Source organism: Lepidochelys kempii, chromosome 3 (assembly GCF_965140265.1).
Source record: "Lepidochelys kempii isolate rLepKem1 chromosome 3, rLepKem1.hap2, whole genome shotgun sequence".
Taxonomy (NCBI): Eukaryota; Metazoa; Chordata; order Testudines; family Cheloniidae; genus Lepidochelys; species Lepidochelys kempii.
In genome coordinates, this window is record NC_133258.1 from 137,896,102 (window position 1) to 137,917,631 (window position 21,530).

The 21,530-nt window shown below is 41.2% G+C and overlaps 1 protein-coding gene across 1 annotated transcript in view; it reads left to right on the forward strand.

Annotated features, from left to right (window-relative positions):
* FMN2 (formin 2) overlaps positions 1–21,530 on the forward strand; it is a 242,960-nt gene that overhangs the window by 185,253 nt on the left and 36,177 nt on the right. The window contains 1 exon segment of the mRNA XM_073338221.1: positions 19,031–19,082. Within this exon segment, the coding sequence (XP_073194322.1) occupies positions 19,031–19,082 (52 nt within the window).

The following is a 21,530-nucleotide window of genomic DNA, read 5'->3' on the forward strand; positions in this document are numbered from 1 at the left end:
TCTTCAGCTAAGCTAAAGACCAGTTGATCTTCAGGCTATAACCCAATCCCTGGCCTCAAAGTATCTGCTGAGGCAGCTGATTATTCACAGGTGGGGCTAGCTCTAGCTCCACCTAAAGAATCAGCCACCCTGTGAGACATCTGTTTTAAGTTGCATATTGCTTTGCTAAACTTGAACCATTTGTGCTGAAATTGTCTCTGCCAGAGGCTCCCCCCCCAGCCCCAAAAAAGGTTTCAGTAAAAGCAAATTAGCTGCTTCCAAGGAGAAGATTAAGGAATAATTAGTATAATGTATACAATAAAAAATAATGTTAGTCATTTTCCAAAAGTTACATTTTTTTGAAGGTTTCTTTGAAGAGCTCTAGCACCTCTAAGATTTGGAACAGGAATATGAAATTTGGCGGGCGGATGATCCTGGTATTAGACAGGTACCTTTTGCTGTCCCCATTAAAATGTATCCAGATTTAGCCAAATTGTAAGTGTCTGAAAATTGCAATTTGCACATGCTTGGTAAAGACTTTTATGGTATGTTTACATGGCAACATTAACTCAAGTTTTCTATATGTGAGCTACTTCTTTCAAGTTAGCCTAATTTGGGGGAGCGAGCAGCCACACTGCAGAACAACAGTCAAGCTGCTGTTTTCATACTGGCATTGCACTCACTCGTGTGACACAAAGGCTTCTGTGGGCCTATCTGATGGTTCTTCGCACTGAAGTAAGCTCTATGAATTCTTTCCCAGTGGGAGAGTTTATCTGGGCACACGGGTGGAATTGTGAAAAGACAATGTAGTGCTAATGGAACTACCCTACATCCACACTGCAGAGTGGTCATGTTAGCAGCTGATGAGTTATGCCCCCTAATGGCCCAGCCAACTTGAGTTAAGGATTTTTGTTAGTACACGGAACTTGAGCTAGGTGCAGCATTCAAGTTGTAATTCGAGGTTTCAGAGTAGCAGCCATGTTAGTCTGTATTCGCAAAAAGAAAAGGCGTACTTGTGGCACCTTAGAGACTAACCAATTTATTTGAGCATGAGCTTTCGTGAGCTACAGCTCACTTCATCGGATGCATATACTGATGAAGTGAGCTGTAGCTCACGAAAGCTTATGCTCAAGTAAATTGGTTAGTCTCTAAGGTGCCACAAGTACGCCTTTTCTTGTTGTAATTCGAGTTAACTTTGCAGTCAAGGGAGGCCTTTAGAGGCTTGCTGGTACAGTTGCTGAACATTCCATCTGCACTGAGCATGCTTCCTGGCCCCACAGACTCCATGAAGGATGTAGCAGTAAAAACTGTCACTTTATTAAGTAGTGCTGCATTGGGACCCAGAAAGAGACCGTACATTCTAATCTCAGCTCCCCCATGTACCGATATGCAAAATTCTGTGCCCATCACTACATTTATTATTGAGGAAGGCCCCATATTCCTACCTTAGAAGGCAGGTGAGTATCATACCACTGATTTTACACAGTGGTTACACAAGGTCATTTCAGGTACAACTGGCAAGATCACACTGTCTCTAATGTTGCGGACTCAATCCACAGTCTCATTGCTTTGAACGATAAAATATGCCAAATTTATATAGTTGGCTATCCTATCCATAACCACTTCCTTCCAGTGCCAGGAATAGAAATCAGGAATCCTGATTCTCCATGTTCCACTGCTATCTAGAAAACAGTTGTGTAAGCCATTAGCAAAGTGTGTCACATTTACCTCTCTCATGGCTGGTGTACTTAGAAGATAATAACCTGCTACTACTGTCAATTTCTCTTACAGGTCAAGCAGTACACATCAGTGCTGTGGATCTAAAGGCTTTGGGTTTAACTCCTGCTGGTGGGCCAGTATGGTTTCACATGATAAAATTTGCTCTGTTGGTTTGGGGATTTATGTATTTTTTTAATCTAGGAAATTGCGTACCAAAACTATTTTTAAAGGATGTAAAGTTTGCAAAGTCACCCCTTCAGGTTAGGAAGTGTCAGAATGAAGGTTTTTCATGAAATCTTAACTTGCCCTCCCCTGTGTATATGAACTATGATAAAGTCCTTAATTACATGATCACATGCTGTCTGTTCTGCAAGACCCCTGCTTCTTTCAGTGCAAATGATGGATAGTGAATAAGGCAGAGGTTTGTAAGAAAGACAAGAATGTTCCTTTGTGGTTAAGGCTGTGGACTGGATCCCAAGAGATCTGGGCTCTGCTCCTGACTCTGCCACAGACTTCCTACATAATGTTCAGAAAGACCGTATCATAAGACACATACCCATGCTACTTTAATTCTGGCATTTCTTACCTTCTGTGTGCTTGACTTCCAACTTAATGTTCTTTAAATGTATCTTTTTAATGTACAGGGTAATACAATTCTTTGTTATTTTCCAAAATATTCTAAACTAATCCTTTCAAGAAAACAAGGCATAAAATAATGTTAGGAATATATAGAAATAAAACTGTTTTGTTCTTTAAAAAAATTCCCAAGCCAAAAACTTCATTAAGGTAGCAAAGGGGTTGTATGAGTATATAGCTATGAATATCTATTAATTTTAAACACCATTCTTTAAACATTATAAAATATTTTAAAAAATGAAAATAAATTATAATGCTGAAAATGTTCTGAAAGGTGGTAATAGTAATGACATAAGTTTCCAACATTAACCTTATCTCTGCCTTCCTATCGCCCTCCTCAGTCTTTCATGTAACTTTGTATTCTGGGCTACGGATCTCAACTATCCAAAATGCAACTCTGTTCTGGCCTATAAATTGTGATCCTACCTAATAATCAGATACTGAAAAAAAGATTTTCCTCAAGTGGTGAGGACCAGAGGAGACCACGGCATTTCACTCACATTCCCTCCACATGTCACCCACTTAAAAGATGAGTTCCCCATCACTCCACTCTGGGAGGGACACCCCTCTCTACTCCATTCACTGTCCCTGTAGTAGTCAGAGACCTCACATTCTGTAGACAAGATCAGCTTTTTTCCTCAGAACCACAATAATCTATAGTCCCTTGCAAAGTCGGCCTGAAATTCTGCTATACTACGCAAAGGACAGAAAGGATATGTAGGTTGTATCAGTGTACCATATACTTCATATATGCAACAGTGAAGTCTTTAGTTTTTTTCCTGGGTACGTCCCAAAGTGGAGAAGCAAAGCAAGTCTAAATGGGCAGAGTTAGGGAGCTGTTAGTATAAGCAAAGCTACTGAGATAGGACTGTTCCCAATATGCTCTTTATTGAAAGAAAAAAAATTAAACCTAACCCCTCTCCCTCCCCCCCCCAAACTTCCCGTTTTTGAAAATTTCACTGAAGAGGAATGCGAAGAACAGGCAACACAGAATAAGTACATAAGAAAACAGAATGCTTAACACTGGGGGAAAATAACGTGAATTTCATTAATTGTTTTACAGTTTTCTATTAGTGTTCTGTCTGCTTTAAATGATGAAAGTCATCTTTATATATATATATATCTCAAACATTTAGATGTGGTAATGCTAACAAATGCATCTGTATTGCATCAACTTGTCTTTTACCTCAGATGTCTACACCTCAGTTGGTTTGCATTACTACATAGTCCTCTTGTTGCACATTCAATTTCATGTGGATCACTAAGACTGCTTAAATGAATTTGCCTTGTTTCAGAACCCACAAGAAAGCCAATGTATTGCAATGTATTCAGTTCTCCACAGCCACTGCACAGGAACTCACTCACGCATCCTTAGTGGCATAAATGTAATCTATGCCTACTGTGTGGGTATCTCTGCATGTTGTGGTCAGGTAAAAGAAGGTTTTATGGACATGTGTTTGAAAAAGCCCCATACTCATCAGTGACAAAAAATAAGGGACAAGAGAGTTTATACAAGTCATCAAAAGGTGTGCCAATAAACCCTTTTTATGCCACTCTGCACCATCAGCGATTCTGTTTTTCTTGCATATATTAATGGAAAGCAATTTCAGAAATCTTTTAAATTGTTAAAAAAAAAAAAAAAAGTGTGTGTATGTCCATCCATCACCCGCCTACAGAAAAGAGTCAGGTATCTTTAAGTTATCAGTCCTTCCATGCAGGTCTTGGAAAGAGGAATTAAAACCAATGTAAACTACTTACAGTATCATCTCTATACCTAAGAATGTATGCTTTGTCTTAGTAAGTGTCTTTTACTACATGCTTGTACAGTACCTAGCAGAACAGAGCTCTCACATGGTTGAGACCACTAGTCTTTTTGAAGCTCTCCGAGACTTAGGATGTTAAAACTAGTGGCAGTGAATGGGTTAGTGGGCAGTGGGCAGATGAGATGGTGAAAGCACTTGGGCAATAATAGGTTCATTATTTATCTTAGAGATCTCCTGAATATTTTGGGGGATCAGTATTCCTACGTGTTTCATACAAGAGTATTACCACTGAAAGTCCCAATTTGAGGAAAGGCCTTTGTGGGCATATTTGTTAATGCCCAAGACTTCTGATTTACTCCAATTAATTCCATCTCTTGAGAGAGCCCAAATGTATTAATAATCACCTATTACCAATAAAACCTTCATACATTAGTCCGTAAGGAAGCACAATCTAATAAAGCAATTATTTGTTTATTATATATAAAAGTACTAACCAAATGATAGATTTTACTTTACCTTTCCTATGAGTTAAGGCATGTGGAAGTACATTGATGATAATGCTTTAATCTTTTAACCCCAATGAAAGAGAGAGAGAAAAGAAAAGGAACTAACATATCATTATCAAATAGAGCTCATTAACTTGTTCAGAGTAGCCATATCAGATCTCCGAGAGCATAAATTCCGTATGATTGAATCATTCCAAAAATATCTTCTCTTGCAAGGGAGGAGTTTGCAGACTGTTGAGGTGTTTTTTCCTCCTCCTGACATGAACTGAATGATCCTTTCTTCTCACCATTCATATTATCAAATGTTGCTGGGCATTTAATAAAAAACTTCAAGTCCACCTTCCCGGCCAGATGTTTTGCTTGGTTAAAAGCTGCCCTCATTGCAACCACATCAGGGGCATAATCATAAAAGAGCTGTATTTTAATTGCTGGATGCTGGATTCTGGATTTCTGCAAATAAGCTCCTTAGTGGTAAACTTCAGCAATTTCACAGTCAACCTCTAGGCGTACTTCCTGGAGCTGGCTTGAGGGCAAGGGCCTGGTATGCATGATCTTTATCAAAACAAAAATCTACTGGCAGATCCAACAACTTAGTTACCTGTGTAGGGACAAATTCAGAAGGTTTACCGTTCTCTGTTCCCTCAGGGACACCCACAATCCTCATGTTATATCGTTGCAAGCAGCTTTCTAGATCAGTTAGCTTGGTCTTAACAGTCTTGATGATGATACAATTCTTCATAATCTGTAATTTGTTCTCTTTGAAAGCATCGTCCACTTCAGAAATTCGGTGTTCTGCTTCATCCATCTGTCTGGGTAGAGCGTGCAGTGCACCCTGAATCTCAGTCATTGTGGTCTGTAGGGTGGAAACTGCAGATTTGATTCCAACAGAGTATCTACGGCCATCTGTTGTAGCACGGCCATCTGTTGTAGCACAGCCATCAGCTGCATTCCATCAAGCTCAGGCACCATTTTGTTTGTAGAAGTGAGGGAGGCAGATCTCCTCTGGTTTTGTTGGTTCTTTCAGATCCGGAGAGGAAGAATCTACAGCTAGAAGATAGTATCTTGGGCATTTCAGTAGGCAGGTGCAATATTTCTTTGGGAGGGATGATGGGGTTTAGGGGATGATGTTTGGAGATTCCTACTGGGCCGTGGGCGCCGACTTCGTGGATGCTCCGCACCCACCAGCAGCCAAGCTCCCTCCTCCTCGCCGCCGCCTCCTCCCCAAGTGCTCCATGTCCTCGCTCCTCCCCCTCCCTCCCCGCGCTTCCCACCCCCCCTCCCCACCTAACAGCTGTTCGGCGACACTTCGTGCTTTTCGGGAGGGACAGGGACCCGGCATGCTCAGGGGAGGAGGCAGGGCAGGGATGGGGACTTGGGAAAAGGGGGTGGAATGGGGGCAGGGCTAGAGTGGGAAAAGGCAGGGTGGAGACATTGGGAAAGGGGTGGAATGGGAGTGGGGTGAGGGCAGTGCAGGAGCAAGAAGAGATGGGGCTAGGGGCGGGGGTGAGCATCGAGAACCCACCGGGTAGAGGGGTAGTCGGAACCTATGTAGTGGGCTGCTTCATAGCTCAAGCAATCTGCATCTGCTTTGGTCACAGCACCCTCTGTTGTCGTCAGGTTAGTGTTTCTATTGTGTTTCAGTGTTGGTAAATGTGCCAAAAAGCTTAAACAGTAGGTTCATGCATTTTATTGATAAACTGAAAACTAAATAAAATATATATCTAGCTGGGATGATTTAATTGGGGATTGGTCCTGCTTTGAGCAGGGGGTTGGACTAGATGACCTCCTGAGGTCCCTTCCAACCCTGAGATTCTATGATTCTATATATCTATGGTCTCAAATATCACTGCACTATTTCAGATATAAGCCAGTGTAATGCCTTTCTGAGGTTCAGGCATTTGAAATAAAGACAAACAAATACAAGTTTATGATACTGATAGAAAATTATGCTGGCACAAAACTTCAGTAACACAGTTGTAAATCAGGGCTGCATGTTAGAAACTATATTAGTAGTTGCATCCTGAAGTATTTGAGGTAGGAGTGTCACGGTTAGCTCAAGCAATTAACACAAAACAAATTAACTAGATTAAAAAAATAGTCACAATTAATCACTGTTTTTAATTGCACTGTTAAATAATAATGGAATACTAATTTAAATTGAATATAAATATTTTGGATGTTTTTGTACATTTCCAAATATATTGATTTCAATTACAACACAGAATACAAAGTGCACAGTGCTCACTTTATATTATTTTGTATTACAAATATTTGCATTGTAAAAAAGATAAACAAAAGAAATAGTATTTTTCAATTAATCTCATATGAGTACTGTAGCGCAATCTCTTTATTGTGAAAGTGCAATTTACAAATGTAGAATTATATTTTTACATAACTGCACTCAAAACCAAAACAATGTAAATCCGTAGATCGTACAAGTTTACTCAGAGCTACTTCTTGTTCAGTCAATCGCAAAGACAAACAAGTTTGTTTATGTTTATGGGAGCTAATGCTGCCTGCTTTTTGTTGACAGTGTCACTTGAAAGTGATAACAGGAATTCACATGGCACTGTTGTAGCCGGGGTTGCATGGTATTTACGTATCAGATATGCTAAACATTTGTGTGCCCCTTCATGCTTCAGCCACCATTCCAGAGTACATGCTTCCATGCTGATGACACTTGATAAAATGTGTGTTAATTGAATTTGTGACTGAATTCCTTGGGGGAGCATTGTAAGTCTCCTGCTCTGTGGTTTTACCTGCATTCTGCCATGTATTTCATGTTGTAGCAGTCTTGGATGATGACCCAGCACATGTTGTTCAATTTAAGAATGCTTTCACTGCAGATTTGACAAAACTCAAAGAAGGTACCAATGTGAGATTTCTAAAGAGAGATACAGCACTCGACCCAAGGTTTAAGAATCTGAAGTGCCGTCCAAAATCTGAGAGGGACAAGGTGTGGAGCATGCTTTCAGAAGAACAACATTCTGATGCAGAAACTACGGAATCTGAACCACGAAAAAAGAAAATCAACCTTCTGCTGGTGACATCTGACTCAGATGGTGAAAATGAATGTGCCTCTGTTTGCACTGGTTTGGGTCATTATCGAGCAGAACCTGTGATCAGCATGGAAGCATGTCCTCTGGAATGGTAGTTGAAGCATGAAGGGACATACGAAGGCTTAGCATATCTGGTACATAAATACCTTGCAATTCTGGCCTACAACAGTGCCGCTCTTCGGGGACCATTACCTTGTTGTGGTGAAGGGGCTTGCATGTTCCAATGATCCTCAGAACTATGTTGTCAGGAGCTTTGTGCTCCTTGTAGGGTCTCCCAAGGCAAACAGGTCCGAGAGGAGTTCTCAGACAAAGCACGATCCAATCCCCCAAGTCCTCAACGGTGGATCAGGCGGAAGAGGGTCTTTGGATCTCAACAGCTGTGAAAGCGGATGAAGGCTGCAGTATGTTGGAGATCTCCAGTCATCTCGGACTTTCCCTGCCACTGGGCCCCAGACCTCCAGCTTGTCGTGATTGTGTGGTTGCTGTAGGCGTATCAGCTTCTCCATGTTAAGACATCACGCACAGGTTTCTACCATGGGAAATAACATCTTTTCAACCTTCCATCAAGGGATCACCAATGACGATGACAACAGTGCCATGTGAATACCTGTTTTCTACATCCAAATATTCCAAAAATACTTAAATAAATGTGGTATTGTTTAACAGCGCAATTAATCATGGCTATTTCAATAAACTCGCAATTGATCACGATTAATTTTTTAAATGTTTGACAGCTCTAATTTGAAGACTCTATGAAGACTGAAGTATTTAAAAGGCTCAATTGGAATTTCATGAATACAAAATGTCTATTTTTTATACTTTCTGCCAAAACCTTTCTATGAATTTAATTGTCAAGAGAAATCCAGACATGGGAATCCCTGTGGGTGCATCCTTCTATTGCAATGTGGTCTTACCATGAATATAGCATAGAACATTTATACATTATGCAAATGTACTTAGATCTCAATTCAGTGTCAATACAAGTATTGAAAACTATAGCAGTGTAACGACTAAGGGCTTGGCTACACTTGCAAGTTACAGTGCATTAAAGGAGCCCCAGGCACACTAGCTCACTACCCGTCCACACTGGGAAAGCATGTAGAGTGCTCTGACTCCGCGTCTGATCCGCTCCTGGTACTCCACCTCAGTGACTGGAATAATGTTTTGTGCACCCCTGCTGGAGTGCTGTGGCACCAATGTGGATGCCCTGGTCTGTTAGTGCACTCTGATCGGCCTCCAGAAGTGTCCCACAATGCTTGTGCTAGCCACTCTGGTCATCACTTTGAACTCTACTGCCCTGCCCTCAGGTGACTAACCGCCAGACCCGCCCTTTAAATTCTCTGGGAATTTTGAAAATCCCCTTTCTATTTGCTCAGCCAGGCGTGGAGTGCTCTCAGTGAATCTTTCCAGGTGACCACGCCTGCACTAGGGCAATCCCCAGTATGGCGTAATGGCGAGATGCTGGACCTCATCAGTGCTTGTGGGGAGGAAGCTGTCCAGTCCAAGCTGCGCTCCAGCTGTAGGAATTACGATACCTTCGGGCAGATATCAAGGGACATGATGCAAAGAACGCAGTGCAGGATTAAAGTGAAGGAGCTGCGGAATGCCTACCGCAAAGCCCGTGAGGCAAACAGCCGCTCAAGTGCTGCCCCTGCGACCTGCCGTTTCTACAAAGAGCTGGACGCGCTACTTGGGGGCGACTCCACCTCTACTCCAAGTACCACCATGGACACCTCAGAGCCCAGTTAAACAAGGCAGGAGGAGGAGGAGGAGGAGTGAGGGTGCTGAGGTGGAGGAAGACACCCCGGCATCCCTAGATGCATGCAGCCAGGAGCTGTTCTCAAGCCAAGAGGAAGGTAGCAAGTTGTGGCGGCCAGTGCTTGGGGAAGGACAAACACTAGAGGAGGTTCCCGGTAAGCGGCATTTATTTTGGGAAGGAATTTATTCGGTGCGGGCTCTTGTGGTGAGGAGGGTTAGGGCTGCATGCATGCCTAGATGCACAATAGGGTGTTGATGTGCTCTCTCACATCACGGTAATCTGCCTCAGTGATCTTTTCAAAGGTTTCATCCAGAACTTGGGCAATGCGCTTGCGCAGGTTTCTTGGGAGAGCCACTGTGTTCCTTGTCCCAGTAAGGCTAACTTGTCCGTGCCACTGTGCCGTGAGGGGCGGGGGGACCATTGCTGCACACAGGCAAGCTGCATATGGACCAGGGTGCATCATTGCTCTGCCTGGTGTGAACAACGGTGCCTCTGTTAAGTGTTGCATTTTCCTTTACAGATGCAACCTTGACATCTCTGCCCGAAAGACTCCAAAGAATCAGAAAGAGGCCACATAGAAGCAAGGAAGACATGTTGCATGAAGTAATGCAGCATTCAAATAATGAAAATCAAAAAGTGCAGGAGTGGTGGGACAGTGAAAGGAGGATCCGCCAGCAGAATGAGGAGCACCGGCACAAAAGCGCGGTGCTCCGGCAGCAAAGCACGGATCAGCTGATAAGCATAATGGAGCACCAAGCGGACTCGATCCAGGTGCTCGTAGCCATGCAGGTGGAGCGCTACTGTGCCCGATCCTCCCCCCCCCCCCCCCCGCAGCCCTTGTCCCAAAATGCTTTCCCTTGTGCCCCGATGTCACCTCCAACCCACTTTCCCCAATATTCAGGTTCTTACCGCCACCAGCTGCCTCTAACACCTGTAGCTTCACCACCCAGCCCTGAAAACTACGACCCTTACCCTCTGCACTCAACCCCCATCACCATGCAGTATAGCCATCCTGAACTGCAGCACTCATTGCACAGCGCTCCAGACAGGAAGGCTGAGTACGATAACAGGACATACAATCTGTGATTGTACCATTCCCCAGGCCACCCCTTTGCCCTTTCTGTTTCCCAAGCAGTTGTGTTTCTTTTCAATAAATGGCTTTTTTGGCTTTCTTATTGCATAAAGTAAAAGATACCTTACCCCAGGAAAGAAACAGGCACTGCGAGTCAGCGTAGCAAACACAGATTCCTACTAACATTGGAATCACTGCACTTCACTCCCGTGCAGGGCACCAGACATTACTGGTGGCTTTCAGCCTCAGATTGCTCCTTCAAGGCATCCCTAATCCTTGCAGCCCCGCGCTGGGCCCCTCTAATAACCCTGCTCTCTGGCTGTTCAAATTCAGCCTCCAGGTGTTGAAACTCTGAGTTCCATGCCTGAGAGAATCGTTCACCCTTCCCTTCACAAATGTTATAGAGGGTACAGCATGCGGATATAACCATGGGGATGCTGTCATCGGCGAGGTCCAGCTTCCCATACAGAGAGTGCCAGCAGCCCTTTAAACGGCCAAAAGCACACTCCACAGTCATTCTGCAATGGGTCAGCCTGTTGTTGAACCGCTCCTTGCTGCTGTCAAGTCTCCCTGTGTAGGGTTTCATGAGCCATGGCATTAAAGGATAAGCGGGGTCTCCCAGGATCACAATGGGCATTTCAACTTCCCCTGTGGTGATCTTTTGGTCTGGGGAAAAAAGTCCCAGCTTGCAGCTTCCTGAACAGGCCAGTTTTCTGAAAGATGCATGTGTCATGCACCTTTCTGGGCCAGCCTGCGTTAATGTCAGTGAAACGCCCATGGTGATCCACAAGCTCCTCGAGAACCATAGAGAAATACCCCTTCCAATTAACATACTCGGAGGCTAGGTGGGCTGGTGCCAGAATTGGAATGTGTGTGCCATCTATCACCATCCACAATGTCATGCACATTACCTGGAGTCACGGTTCTTCTGAGCAGAATGTGATTAATAGTCCTGCAAACTTGCATCAACACGATTCCAACGGTCGACTTCCCCACTCCAAACTGGTTAGCGACCGACTGGTAACTGTCTGGAGTTGCCAGCTTCCAGATTGCAATAGCCACCCTCTTCTCCACCATCAGGGCAGCTCTCAATCTTGTGTCCTTGCACTGCAAGGTGTGTGTGAGGTCCTGACACAGTCCCATGAAAGTGGCTTTTCTCATCCGAAAGTTCTGCAGCCACTGCTTGTCATCCCAGACTTGCATGACGATGTGATCCCACCACTCAGTGCTTGTTTCCTGAGCCCAAAAGCACCGTTCCACGGTGGTGAGCATGACCATGAATGCCACAAGCAAACTCGTGTCCTATGTGTTACTCACGTCGATATCATCGTCAGAGCCCTCACTGTCATTTTGGATCATAAGGAATAACTCAACTGCCAAACGTGACGTGCTGGCGAGACTCGTCTGCATCCTCCTCAGCAGTTCAGGCTCCATTCCCACAGACCGAAAGGGAAGACAGAGCACGCAGTACAAAAACCGGTGAAAGATGCCGCCAAATGTGGACTGAAGCACAGGGATTGCTGGGATGTGAACCGATGCATCACAGGGCGTTGGGACAGGACCCAGAATGCCCCACATCTCCCGCCCCCTTCCCACAATTCACAGCACCAGAATGGGAAGAGGTGCTCTGTGGGATAGCTGCCCATAATGCACCACTCCCAGTGCCGCTGCAAGTGCCTCAAACATGGCCACGCGAGTGCGCTTGTTCCTGTCAGTGTGGACAGACTGCAGCACTTTCCCTACTGCGCTCTCCGAAGGTGGGTTTAACTCAAAGTGGTCTACATCTGCAAGTGTAGCCATGCCCTTATTGTAAAGGGACTATATCTGTTTAAAAAAACTCACCACACATGAAAGTGACTGGAAAGAACATTCATAGCTAATGATAAATAAATAGTAGTTAACACTTTTTAAATAAAAAAGAAGAAAAAGCAAAAAGATGTAGAGCATTGACAAGTAGATGAAAGGGTTCTTGTTGCCTTCCATCTGAGATTACTCAAATGCATTCCTGTATTCAATTACCTGAGAAGACGTGATATTCCCTTAAGTGAGAGTGGGAGAGCAGAAGGGATGGCAGTTTTGTGCCTCTGCTTGCTCACAGCCCTTTGGAACTGGTTCAGCAGAAGTAGTTTAAGCTGCTGAAAGGTTTTGGATTCAGATGGTGACTACAGACCGTAATCACTGGGTCAAGATCATAACACAGAACAGCAACAGAAAGTTGTGGTGGAGCGAAAAGTTTAAGATGGATGTGTGAATGCTGTTAGAATAGACCGCATCTTAATACCACAAGGCCTGCTCAGCTCAGAGTATTTTCTGAATATGAACTAAATAGTAAGTCAGTCTTGTAACTATGCTTATCCCAGTACATTTGCACATACGGTATCTGGTAAGCCCTAATTTTCTGTTAATTTTGAATAGATTTTCTGTAGCTAATTTCTGGGGTTGATGCACATTCAGGATTCAGCAAAGGGTTTAATTATTTTTTCACAAAGCCACTGTCATGTTCTGAAGATTATTGATACACTCACTTCCTTTAAATACTTTTCCTCAGAACCCACTTATTTCTGCTATTTTCCATACATAATCAATCACTGCTTTCTTGCTCCCCGCAATGCCACTCCTCTCTCTGACTACATTAAGGGATATTAAGCTTACAACAATAGAGCAAACGACAAAATCCAAGAAGTAAAACCAAAATGCACAAAATCAGGAGGAGGAGAGGGGAGCAATGGGGAGGAAAAGGAAAGAGCTCCCTCAAGAGACTTCCCTTTGTCTTCTTATCTTGCTATTCTGCCTTGATCTTCTACCCTTAATAATGTCAGATACTTGGATTCTATGGTTTTGAGTATTATAGAAATACCTAAATAAAATAATTATAAACACTATTGCAGGTGCAGCCCCTGGAGTGCTTGCAAATTCTTGCAAATTCTCCTCTTGGGAGATTAGGCAAAAATTCTGTAGGCTAGAATGGTCCAGCACGAGGACTTTGGTTTGTGTAGGCTGTTGAACAGTGTATCCTCTTTATCTTGTCTTCACTTGTCTTCTCTTCCGACTTTGGGGTGCGAGTATTGGCTGAAGGCCCGGCAAGGACATCATGAGGTCCTAGAGTTCGCTTGGCCCAGAGGAGGGAAGAGGTCAGGAATCCAGAGCAAGTCTCTCCTTTGGCCTTGATTTCTCTCTGTCTGATCTAGGTGGCCAGTTACCCAAGTGGGGGAGATACATAGCCATTTTTTTAATCAGTTCCAGCTACTGCTTACTCAGTCTTAGTGTCAAGGGTAAATAAACTTTATAGAGCCTAATAAAACCCACCCTTGCAACAGGAGATGCGGCACTGGTTTGTCCAAGCATAGTAAATTTAGGCCTTTCCACAGTCAGTCCCAACTCATGTCTACAAATTCAACCTCCCAAATAAGACTACAATGGTAGAGAAACAAAATAATCTTTGAGAGTTGAAAGAGAATTATGTTCAACTTGTGGTCTATATAGCAGAGTTAACTCTAGGGCTGGTATTGTTAAATATCTTTATAACTGATCTGGAAACTCAGATAAGTGATGAAAGGGCCAGATTTGTAGATAAGAGAATTTGAAGGAGTTGCACACACAGAAAATATAGCAATGTGGAGAATACTTAGAAGATGAAGTAGGCTAGCAAAAGAAAAATACCATTTACTTTCCTACAAATATTTTTAAATGAAGTTTAATATAGAAAAATCAAAGACATTTGGTGGTGGGGGGGAACAATATAGGAGAATGTTAGGTGCGTGGAAATGAAAAAAAAGGATTTGGTGGGGGTTTTTTGTTTTGTTTTGTTTTCTGTATTAAGTAGCCTGAGTCATGCCAGGACTTGAGCAATGTGTGACTGGAGCATGATATACCATCAAAGTCAGTGGGACTATTCATAAATACCTTCCTTGAATGCTTAAGTCTTTGTATTTTCTATACTCAATTTCATGTTGTATATTTTTAAACTATATTTGCAGGAACATAAATAACATTTCTTTACTAAACATCTAGATATTTGCTAGATAACCTGTATATGCTTCTCCTAATCTCTTTTTATTTTCAATGCTTTGAATTCCCTTATCGGAATATTTGACTTCAGTGTGGCTACTCGTGTGTAAAGTTATGCATGTATTTAAGTCTCTGCAGGAACTTAAAGTGCAAAGCTGTTGGATAAAGACATATACCATTTTGTAGATGCATACATAGTGGTAATTCCAGTAGACTGAGTATTTATGGAATACCGTGTACAATTTTGTACACCTGATTATAAAACCTAGAACAGTAAAACAAAGAAAACACAAAGAATAACGGCAAAGATAAGAGCTGAAAGGTCAGACAGGAAAAAAGTTTAACAATGCATATATACCGTAGTTGAAAGAAATGAATAGAAAGGGGCTATGATACTTTGTGTAAAGATATTTGTGGGGAAATGATATAAGGCCAAAGTAATGTACTAGACTTATGACCAAAAATTATAAAGTATTACAGGAAGTATAGGGCTTTACATTAAAGTAGGACAAATGTAGATTAAATATAAGGAACATATCCTGATGATAAGAGTTTAAACAATGGAATACCCTGCCATGAGAAATCATGATGCACCATATATGGAAATATTAAAAAGGAGATTAGATAAAGTCAATGTACAGTATGTATTAGGTTTAGGCACCTCATTTCGCTTGTCCCATGAGAAGTCACTTTTTAGCCCTTGATTCTTTGACACCCAAGCAGTATATGAAAAAAAGCCAGAATAGTTCCCAGAGCCTTGCCAATATTACCGTTCAATATATTTCTATTTTAAAGTAGATTTGTACTTACAGTGCAATGTGAGCTGTTAAGACCCCTGTGAAATATTGAGAGTATGAAAGCAGCTAAATAAAAAATAAGTTCTGTTCCTGATCCATGAGATCAAAATTTAGGGATTATCGTTTACTGGGGTGATGCATCCTTTAGGAGGAGTGAGCTGCAACTTTGAGACTGATCATTAGGTTGGCATCAAGGATTAGTTAAACTGTTGGAGGGAAGGGAAGATGATGACTCAACAACACGTGTAATATTTTCATTATAGGGAAGATCACCAGCAAAAACCACCCATAGTACATGAGATCCATCTAATAGTTTATAGTAAAGATATTTAAGATGTATTGATGAAAAGGACTACATGAGAGCTAGGTATTAGAAAACATATGAAGGTGTCCGTTTTAATCTTGATGTTAACTTGCTTTCACGGGTGTATCACTTACCTTCATGTTACTGCAGAATCACTTTTGTGTTATTCTTTAACAGTTTAAAGCACTCCACCTTTAGAAACTTAGGAGAGTAGGTAGACTGTGGGCCAGATTCTCAAGTGAGTTATGGCCTCCAGCACTTGCTTTAAGTATATCATTAGGGTGGAAGCTGGGCCAGCCTTGAGGAACAGACTCCCATCCCCACCCCCAGCAACTCTCTGCCTTCCTCCTGTGCCCAGTGGTGGTCTAACATAGGAGAGAATCTGGCTGTGTAGCTCTGACTGTCATGTATGTATATATTTGTAACTTTTAACAAAAAATACAGATTATGTCCTTGTGTCATTGAAGGACTTCTCAAAATTCTGTTCTATGTATAGTAGTCCTTTTTCTAAATGAAATACTAACAAGCACAAATCTCAGTAAAAAGCTATTTTCCCCCCTCCCCCCGTGTGGATGTTCAGGATAACTACTTTTCTTGTCGACTTTTTTTTTTTAAAGTGCTCCAGCATGAAGATGTTTTCAGTCAGGCCTTGTTCAGTCTGAAGCACGTTTTTATGGTTAATATTGTTCATGCGTGAGCACTTTCAAATGGTAAATTGTGGAACATTTTCCCCATTTTTATATCGTAAACAATTGACCTGTAAGCTAGTGTAAACCATCTAATGGGCAAAAAAGGGAAGAAGCTCTGCCGCCAGCGTGAACAATCTTGTCAGAACCAAGTAATCTTGAAAATAGTGGGGAACATTGTTTAGTTATGACTTTCAGATACTGTACAGGCATTTAAAAACCACTGACCGGAGCTTGTCAAACATTAGCCAGTCTAAGTTTTGTGCAGTGGATTTTAAGCAGATTAGAGGAGCCCAAGTTAAATGTTTCAGTAATACATTATTTTTATTTTTAGCAGTTCTATATAGGGATACTTTGTGAACCTAAAGTGAGAGATGGGTGCGTTTGCTTCACAGGGAGCTTTGCAACCATTTTGTTCAGTCTTCATCCACATTGTTTCACAAAGAGTGTCACTTTGAGTTCCAAGATTGAAGTTAAAAATACATATATGGTTATAATGAAGCTCAGTTTAAGCTGCCAAGGTTCACCTTGTTTCACATCCAAAGCCATGGAAGGCTCGCATGTAAACCTGTAAGTCAGCCCAGGTTCAATCAACACTGGTCCCAGGTTCACTTGAAAGCATTTTGAAGCTACACAAACCTTTAGAAGAATCTGGGCTGAGTTTCAAGCTAATAATGAAACCCATGGTCAGGCAGGCTTCACATGCTCTTGAATTTCCTTGAGAACTTTTTACCCAGCTCTGCTTAAGTTTGTTTTTTGAACATTGAAATAGGGCCTGAACTTTCAGATGACTATTGCTAGAAACAAGGCATGTTACCACATGTAGTCCCGTTGATGTCAACTCATGGTAGTATGCACTACACCAATAGCAAGGGTTTCAGGGTCAGCCCCGTGATCTTTATGCTAAAAAGCATATAGCTGAGTGGGTTGATACTGGAGTGGGAGCCATGAGCATGGATTCACATCCTGGCTCTAACTGGCTGTGTGACTATGGGCAAATCACTTTGCATCTCTCTTGCCCTCTGTAAAATAGGCCCAGTAGTGCTAGCCCATCTCTGTAAAGTGTTTTGAGCTAGTGGATGAAAGAATTATCATTAGTGATTATTCTTACTACCAGGTTGAAGTTCACTTTCTTCTCTGATCATTTCTGGCCACTGTTGCAACTGCTAATGGTTTCAGGATGCAGTAGCATCCTTTTTCAAATGTAGAAGTTAGTATTTCAAAAGATGATATGCTTATAATGTGGGGGCAATATTGAGAACGCATTATTTGATGAGTATGGTTGGCAGCAGTGACGTGCTAAAACCGAATGAAAAGTAAGAATATTCTTGGATTTTTTGCCATATGTTACAACCCTGTATAGAAATTCAACCTTGATGAAGAGAGGACTGAGAGGGGACATAAGTTTTCAAGTACATAAAAAGTTGTTACAAGGAGGAGAGAGAAAAATTGTTCTCCTTAACCTCTGAGCACAGAACAAGAAGCAATGGGCTTAAATTGCAGCAAGGGAGGTTTAGGTTGGACATTAGGAAAAACTTCCTAACTGTCAGGGTGGTTAAGCACTCGAATAAATTGCCTAGGGAGGTTGTGGAATCTCCATCACTGGAGATTTTTAAGAGCAGGCTAGACAAACACCTGTCCGGGATGGTCTAGATAATACTTAGTCCTTACATGAGTCCAGGGGACCGGACTAGATTACCTCTCACGGTCCCTTCCAGTCCTATGGTTCTATGTCAACACAAAGCCTCCGCACCACTTACACCCTCAAAATAGGCCTTGCAAATTACTCTGCAAATCAGCAAACTTTTGCTCTGAGGGACCAAAGAGGGGAATCAGATTCCAGGTTGAAGGGCTACCTGTTAAAATAAGTGGTGCATGATTTTTTGTTTTGTTTTTTTTGTTAGCCCTATACACAGGAATCGATTTCATCTGAGCTTGCACATGCACATAGCGGGCATTACTGTTGTTCTTCAGACTAGTAAAATCTCTGAGTTGAAATGTGTTTTGGTTTTGTGTGCCTTCTGTATCAAGACTCCTGCATAAACAAGATAAACTGGAATAAAATGAAAATCAAAAGCAATTTTAAATTGGAAAATAGAGTCTTCACAAATGTACAGCACATATGGCTCAGTGTTTTGAATTCTCTTTGTTAGCACCATAGCTGGCAAAATGATAGCTGTCTCTGACTGCGGGAATGAGACTCTCATTAAGAATGCACTAATTGTAGGGTTTGCATGCACTCATGTTCATTACTGATTTGGATCCTGGCTTTCTTAGAGATGCCTCTTTCTTAAGGCTGTACTCCAACAGTTAGATCAGCGATGGGGCTTTTACTCACAGTCACCAAATGTAAATATTAGGGAGGCCTGGTTGGAGGGTATTTTTTAGTACTTCTCCCTGAAATATTCTTTCCCTCTTGGTCCATAAGAGCCCAAGTGTGTTGATTTTCAGGGGGCATTCCAAGGTCTTTCTCTTTAAGGCCTACTTCTTTAAGCCTTTTTCATGAGGTGGTCCCATTTATTTGTGTTAATTGGGAGGTGTTTTTTTTTTCTTTTAAAATGTGGCTGTGTTCTAATTCATGGTTGATTTAGAATTGATATACATGTCAATACAACCTGATGTGCATTCTTATAAATTAAAAGATAAATACTTTACAGACATGTTCAATGAAAAACATTTATCGCTAAAGAAACTTGTGGAGTATTCTTCTTGTAGCTAATCCATTTCCTGTCTGTTGCACAGCTAAAATCGACCAAGAAAATGAAGAGAAGTCACTGACAGAAGCACATAAAAGGTGAGATGAACTAACGCAATAAAACTTTTTCCTTTGAAAGATGTGTTTTCATTCGAAGGTACTGTATTGTAAGCCAACACTAACAGAATTTTCTGGATAGCAAAAGAAATGCATTCAGAAAATACAAGTGATATTTATTTAATGTCAGCTTTGTTTTGAACTTTAGAATAGAAAATCAAAACAACCCAAGCATGCACAGAAGACTATTATAATGGGAAATACACCCATCTTCATGCCTTAAAAAAAAAAAGAAAGAAAGAAAAGATATTGTCATATGAGTGAACTGTTTGAACCACAGTTCTTCACTTATGAAATATCTGCTGTACTAATAGTTTTTTTTTAATATCAAGGATGTGTATAATTAAATGTGATTTGATCTGTAAGAACTCAAATTTTTCTTCAAATGACTTTTGTGATGAAACCACAAATTTCATTACGTATATGAGCAGTGTAAAAGTTTCAAAATTGGGCAAATTCCCCAACTTTGCTGTATTGCACAACTTGTGGTGTGTCCGTGCACAAGTGTGTGTGTGTGGGTACATGTTGTTCAGTGTTTGTTTAAATGATGGAGTAAAAGGTGGGGGCAGGAAGGGTTACTTTGTCAGTCACAGTAAAGGACCAAAATGAAAAATAAGTAAACAAACACCGTTTATATTCTGATCAGACTGATGAATGCATTTCTTTACCTGGTTTTATTTGTGGTGTATAATTAATTTTATTTTTACCCAGTATGAGTGAATGCAGTTGGAACTTATTAGATACAAGTGTGTAGATTAAAATGCTTTTTATAGTCTTTGGTAATTAAGTGCAAGGACTTGTCTCTTTTGGTGTTAAACCGTCTTCGCTTTCCATAGAATTGTATTTAATTGTTGTCACAGTGCCAAAGTTACACCCAGTGAATAGAAAACTGCATAATATAGTCCTCTTTGATTTGCTCTTGTCTCTTTAAATTCAACTGGCAGAATATAGGATTGCTAAGTAGTGCAGCATAAATAGTTTTGCGATTGGGGCCCATCTGAAGTCTTGGTAAATTATATGTAAGACATTATTAAAATCATTTAGAGGTTTATAATTGCTAAACTGCAGGCTCAGTATTCTTAAAAGCTGTGACGCAAATCCCATAGTAAAACCCAATCTCTGGGTAAGCAAGGGAAATTTTTGAGCATTCCTACTGTATTTTACTGTAAATTAATTGTTCTGTTGGGGGGCTGTCAGACTTCAAAGTTCACTTCCAAACCTGGCAAATCCTCAAGTATTCTGTCCAGGGACCCTTGCCTCAGCACTGCCTTTGGTTTCCCTTCCCTGCTTACTCCCCATTTTCTTGCCAGACTGGCTTAATTGGAACTGTTCTAATGATGCGTGCCTGTGGCCATGGCTATGGCTACACCTAGTGTCTATAGGGACAGTGGGAAGGAGAACAGAATGTCCATCCCCATGGTCCTTCCTCTGGTCTTGTCCATTCCTGCCCACCAGCCCTCTCTCTCTCCCTCTCCGTCTCTCTGCAGAACCTAGATCCTACATAGGTTGGTGGGGAAAGGAATTATGCCTTATAAGCATATCATGCATTTGTCTAGCAAGGATGATCTGGACTTTTAGCAACCTTTATGTTGTATACCAAAAATTATGTTAAGACTTAAGATTTAATATTAAGAGACAGAACTTACTCTGTCCACTCACTAGCTATGGAAAAATACATTTACATGATAATATTTCTTTAACTTCTAGCCAGAAACACACTCTCCTTTTTGCTATAGCATAGAATGTTAAAAATGGACATCTCCATAAAAGTACAGAAACTCGAGATAAAAAGCACTTGCAAAAAAAATCTAATTTGAATAATGTTTTGGACTCAATGCACCAATGTGTACTTTAGAAAAATACATATATCCTTTCTTTCCCTTCCCACTACTGAAATTCTTATTCAGCCACTAGAATAAAACTTTTGCTAAGATTTTGAAGGTCGCTTCTTGGTCAATCTCCTTTGAGAAGGATATTTTCAGTGCTAAAGTTTTCTTTAAATATCTTCAAAATAAAATGCTTGGATGTTGAACTATTTTAAAGGAGGAGAGCTTAGGAATGCTAAATAAGAGATTAGTTACATTCTGTTAATCATAGGTAGAACAGCAATGTATTGAATGAATAGAGAAGTGAGTAGTACAAGAAAGTGATGGATTAGATGAAGCAAAATTAATGTGATTAATGTACTTGGATTTTTCTTTTTGAAGTGGTTAACTTTAGCCTACATACAACTTAAACACTTAAAATCTACCTCATGATAGTATTTCTTTAACTTCTAGCAAGAAACAGACTCCCCTTTTAGCTATAGTATAAAATGTTAAAAATTGATATTACCATAAAAATACAGGTTTCAGAGTAGCAGCCATGTTAGTCTGTATTCGCAAAAAGAACAGGAGGAGTTGTGGCACCTTAGAGACTAACAAATTTATT